The 5,417-nt window shown below is 41.3% G+C and overlaps 1 protein-coding gene across 1 annotated transcript in view; it reads right to left on the bottom strand.

Moving 5' to 3' along the window:
- Positions 1 to 5,417, bottom strand: part of LOC122564277 (transmembrane protein 39B-like) — a 65,550-nt gene that overhangs the window by 13,583 nt on the left and 46,550 nt on the right. Inside the window, exon 4 of the mRNA XM_043718952.1 lies at positions 3,435 to 3,573. Within this exon, the coding sequence (XP_043574887.1) occupies positions 3,435 to 3,573 (139 nt within the window). The remainder of the gene's footprint in view (positions 1 to 3,434; positions 3,574 to 5,417) is intronic.

Here is a 5,417-nt window from a genome sequence, read left to right as displayed (position 1 = left end):
GGTTGGTTTGTAGTAGATGTCTGTGTTGATTCGGTCGCCTGAGATAGAAATAGAAAGGTTGAGGAAGGGGAGGGAGGAATCTGAGACTGTCCAGGTGAATTTGAGGTCGGGGTGGAAGGTTCCAGGTGAATTTGAGGTCGGGGTGGAAGGTTCCAGGTGAATTTGAGGTCGGGGTGGAAGGTTCCAGGTGAATTTGAGGTCGGGGTGGAAGGTTCCAGGTGAATTTGAGGTCGGGGTGGAAGGTTCCAGGTGAATTTGAGGTCGGGGTGGAAGGTTCCAGGTGAATTTGAGGTCGGGGTGGAAGGTTCCAGGTGAATTTGAGGTCGGGGTGGAAGGTTCCAGGTGAATTTGAGGTCGGGGTGGAAGTGTCCAGGTGAATTTGAGGTCGGGGTGGAAGGTGTTGGTGAAGTGGATGAACTGTTCAACCTCCTCGTGGGAGCACGAGGCGGCGCCGATACAGTCATCGATGTAGCGGAGGAAAAGGTGGAGGGTGGGGCCAGTGCAGTTGCGGAAGATGGATTGTTCCACATATCCTACGAAGAGGCAGGCCTCAACCTGAACAACTTCTCTTTCCAATCCTCCCACTTCCTCCAAACAAAAGAAGTAGCCATGGGCACCCGCATGGGCCCCAGCTATGCCTGCCTCTTCGTAGGATATGTGGAACAATCCTCTTGACCTCTTTCCACCTATCACATTTCCGACGCCCCTCCCCCAAGTCCCTCCTCCCTATCTTTTATCTTAGCCTGCTGGACCAACTTTCCTCATTCCTGAAGAAGGGCTAATGCCCGAAACGTCGATTCTCCTATTCTTCAGAGGGTCAGTGTGGATGCGCTGCACCGAAGGGCCTGTTTCCACACTGTAGGGATTCTAACCCTTTCCAAAGCATCCACATCCTTCCTATAATGTGGTGACCAGAACTGTATGCAGTACTCCAAGTGCGGTCACACCAGGGTTTTGTACAGCTACATGACCTCATGGCTCCAAAACTTAATTCTTCTACCAATAAAAACTAACACACCGTATGTCTTCTTAACAACCCTATCAACCTGGGTGACAACTTTTAGGGATCTATGTACATGGTCACAGAAATCTCTCTGCTCATCTACAATACCAAGAATCTTACCATTAGCCTTGTACTCTTTATTCCTGTTGCTTCTTCCAAAGTGAATCACCTCACACTTTTCTGCATTAAACTCCATTTGCCACCTCTCAGCCCAGCTCTGCAGCTTATCTATGTCCCTCTGTAAACTGCAACATCCTTCGGCACTATCCACAACTCCACCGACCTTAGTGTCATCCGCAAATTTACTAACCCACCCTTCTATGACCTCATCAAGGGTCATTTATAAAAATGACAAACATCATGGCCCGAAAACAGATCCTTCTGGTACACCACTAGTAACTGAACTCCAGGATGAACATTTCCCATCTACCACCACCCTGTCTTCTTTCAGCTAGCCAATTTCTGATCCAAACCACTAAATCACCCTTAATCCCATGCCTCCGTATTTTGTGCAATAGCCTGCCATGGGGAACCTTATCAAACACCTTACTGAAATTCATATACACATCAAACACTTTACCCTCATCCAGCTATTTTGTCACCTTCTCAAAGAACTCAATAAGGACTTCATTGTAGGGGGTTGGAGTTTTCAAAGGAAGTCTAATTACAACCGTACAAGTGTTGTGTGACAATACCATGACCTCAGGAGATGTATTTTGTCCTGGTTTTTTTTTAAGACAATTTTTAAGGCAGAGATACTGAGCAGTCTACCAGAATCACTAAACAGCTTGTTAGGCCTTTTTTTTTTTAAAAAAAGTTAGAACAATAAAATCAGCCTGAATGGGTGTGGTCAAGCTCTAACAGAACCAGGGTTTTTAGTTTTAGCTTTCAGTTGTTTCAGGGGTCTCAGCAGGGTTGAAAGCTAGAGTAAGCTCTCCCCACTGCCATACACTCTCAGAACTTTCTCTTGATTTTTTTTCCCTTCTGGGCTACTGAGGTCGTATGTGAGAAAAATTGCTTTCTGTTTCTGCCTTTTGCCAGTGTTATGAGATGTTACTATAATGGAACAGTTAATTAGTAATAGTTACTGTATCTATTATTCTGCTAAGTTTTCCAATAGCGTTAAGTTATTCCAAGCCATTCTTTTGTATGTTATTTTTAACTATAGTGGATGAATAATGCTTTAAATCCGGTAGTTTGACCAATCAAATTGCATTTGGAACGGAACACCTTACATTTACCTTTAAAATAAGAAAAAGTTAGAGTCTAGACTGTCTTCTGAATAGTTTGAGAAGGTTTGGTCTGGTCCATAACAGTTGATTAGGCTGGAGTATGGCTGCTCAGGCAGAACATTGTGGATGAGGTACATTTTCATAAACCGTCTCCACCAGTGGGTGAATCTCAAACTAATTACAGAATAAGGAGACACCAGTTTAAAATGGAGATGTGAAAGAACTTCTACTTTATCAAAGAGTAATGAATATCTAGAATTCCCTACCCAAAGAGGTATGGAGGCTAGATTACTGAGAGTATTTAAAGAGAACATGGACAGGTCAAGTTTCGTAGAGGAAAGACAATAAATAAAAAAAAACCATTTGCTTCACTGAACTAATCAGGAGAAAGTCAATACCCATGATTAGGTAGATTAGATTAGATTACTACAGGCACTTCAGCCCAAGTAGTCCACACCGACCCTCCAAAAAGCAACACACCCAGACCCATTCCCCTACATTTACCCCTTCACCTAATACTATGGACAATTTAGCATGGCCAATTCACCTAACCTGCACATTTTTGGACTGTGGGGGAAACCCACACAGACACGGGGAGAATGTGCAAATTCCACACAGACAGTTGTCTGAAACGAGAATTGAACCCGGGTCTCTGGCATTGTGAGACAGCAGTGTTAACCACTGTGCCACCGTGCCGCCCACAAAGATCCTTCAAAGATTTTCCTTGTTGCCATAAAATCTAACATGCAAGCCATATTTTGCCAAAACATTGAATGTCATTCAAGAGGCAGCTAGATATAACATTTGGGGTGAATGGAATCAAAGGTTATGGTGGGTGGGGGGGGGAGCAAGGTTAGGCCATTGAGTTGGACAATCAGCCACATTCGTGATGAATGGTGGAACAAGCTCGAATGGTTGAACGGCCTCCTCCTGCTCCTATCTTCTACGTTTCTAAGTTTGCATGAATCGCTGAGAGCCATGACATCAAGATGATGGATTTACAAAGGAGAAGAGTTGCAAAGGTCAGCTGAAAGATGTAAAATGTGGTAGCTAACCACCTTCATTCATGACTGTTTCAGATATCCTCCACTTATTCCAATGTCTCCAATAATTCACATTTTAAAAAGTCTTCTTTGTAAACTTTTGATTTTAATATAGTTTTTATTTTTACTGCGATAATGAAAGTTTATAATACTTACTCATACTTACATAGAATCTGAAGTGTGAAACATCTGAAGGGATTGCGACATTGTAGTTTCCCATTGCTTTGTACACATTCTTATTATGTTTTACTAACACCCCTTGTGGCCACATATACTCTTCGGACCAGCTGGTGGAAGGAAACATATAATATTAGTATTTTTAAAAAGACACACTTCAAAATCTACAATTATCATCTCTAATCTATTACAATGATTAGGAATTCAGATTTCATTACTAATCTAGATTCGATCTAACAGAAATGCCTGAGAACAATCAGACCGAGGTAACAGAAGATTATATTACACTAATTAAGAAATAACTGGTTGACAACTATAGATGGGAAACAAATTATATATGTTATAGTTTTGTGTGTAGGTTGAAATAAAACTCCAATTAAAAAGTATAATATAATAATCTTGAGTCATAATTGCTGTTTGCAAAATGCTCCCCACTAATATTTCAACCATTTGTCCAGCTTCATTTCATAGGAAAACCTGTTATTCAGTAGAGAGATGCCCCATTTGTGCTGGCATTTAAGTTATTCGATTGTGTAAAAATATTGAATTTATATTTCTAGTTTTGGTGCAAGTTAAATTTGCAAATAAACACACTGCCAGAACAAATAAGAGAAGCACAAAAAAAAGACTCCTTGCAAACTATTCCTTTCGGTAGTGTTTGTGGTACAAATGGGGCAATCGGCCATATGACAGAAAGTGGAGGACACATTAATGGGCTGGCAAAACTATTTAAATGCAGGTCACAGAAGATGCTATTAAAGAAGTACTTGAACTAAGAGAAATGGGAATGAAATTGTTTTTCAACATTGTCAGAAGCAAAGAAAATTTAGGATTTATAATAAAGGGATGAACCCCAGAAATGCTCACTCGTCAGGTGTGATTCAAAATACCATTATACCATGAACTATCCAAAATGGTATACTAGTTGAATATTTGAAACTAAACATGAAATGGAAGCTTCAGAAGAAAATTGATCATGGAGACGGCATTATGTCGATGGCAAGAGGTCTCTGCCAATGAAGAAGTAGTTAGTAGCAGAATCTTTCAATTATTAAACTGGAGATACATGTCTACAGTGTGCAGAAGAGACTAAAATGCCACCCGAATGATGAGAATTGAAACTAAGTTAAGGAATTTGAGAATTCTGGCAGTGTCAGATTTACTAAACATGCTAAAATTTTTCGAAACACTAGCGAATCCTTATAAAATAGCTGGAAACAATCATTTTATTAGCATGGATGTAGTATCCAGTAAAATTAATTATTAATTAGGTCATTGGTAACACAGAAGTGTTAATGGAACTGGATATAGAAAACAATAAAGCTAATCAGTTCTGAGAGTCACCAGAACCGAAATGTTAACTCTGCTTTCTCTCCACAGAGGGTACCAGACCTGCTGAATTTCTCCATAAATTTCTTTATTGTTTCAGATTTCCAGCGTCTATGTGTGGAGCCACAGGAGATGGAGGAGATTACTAATGAATATTTCTCCTCAGTATTTATGGAGGTCAGAATCATGAATGTTCAAAGTTTGAGAGAAGAGTTGTAGCTCGGGTGCTCGTTGTTGTGGTTCTGTTTGCCAAGCTGGGAATTTGTGTTGCAGACACGCTTAGGCAGTTGGCACAGGATTCCCATTTCCTGGCTTGTCTTAGCGTCTCTCACCCGTAGGTGTTCAAAGTTTGTGAGAAGATTTGTAGCTCGGATGCTCGTTGTTGTGGTTCTGTTCGCCGAGCTGGGTGGAGGAACCATCACAGAAGCGCTTCGCAGGAGGCTCCCAAGCACTGAGGATGTCACCTCGACAGGGGATGAAACGTCTGCAACACAAATTCCCAGCTCGGCGAACAGAACTACAACAACAGAATCATGAATGTGAAGGAAATGCGGGAATCAAGTGGTGATGTTTTGGCCTGCATACATATTACCACAGTGGAGGTGTTTGCAGCCTTAAAAGTGCACTAAGGTG

The sequence above is a fragment of the Chiloscyllium plagiosum genome, chromosome 29 (assembly GCF_004010195.1).
Source record: "Chiloscyllium plagiosum isolate BGI_BamShark_2017 chromosome 29, ASM401019v2, whole genome shotgun sequence".
In the NCBI taxonomy this organism is placed as follows: domain Eukaryota; kingdom Metazoa; phylum Chordata; class Chondrichthyes; order Orectolobiformes; family Hemiscylliidae; genus Chiloscyllium; species Chiloscyllium plagiosum.
This window is presented reverse-complemented; position numbering and strand designations above follow the sequence as displayed.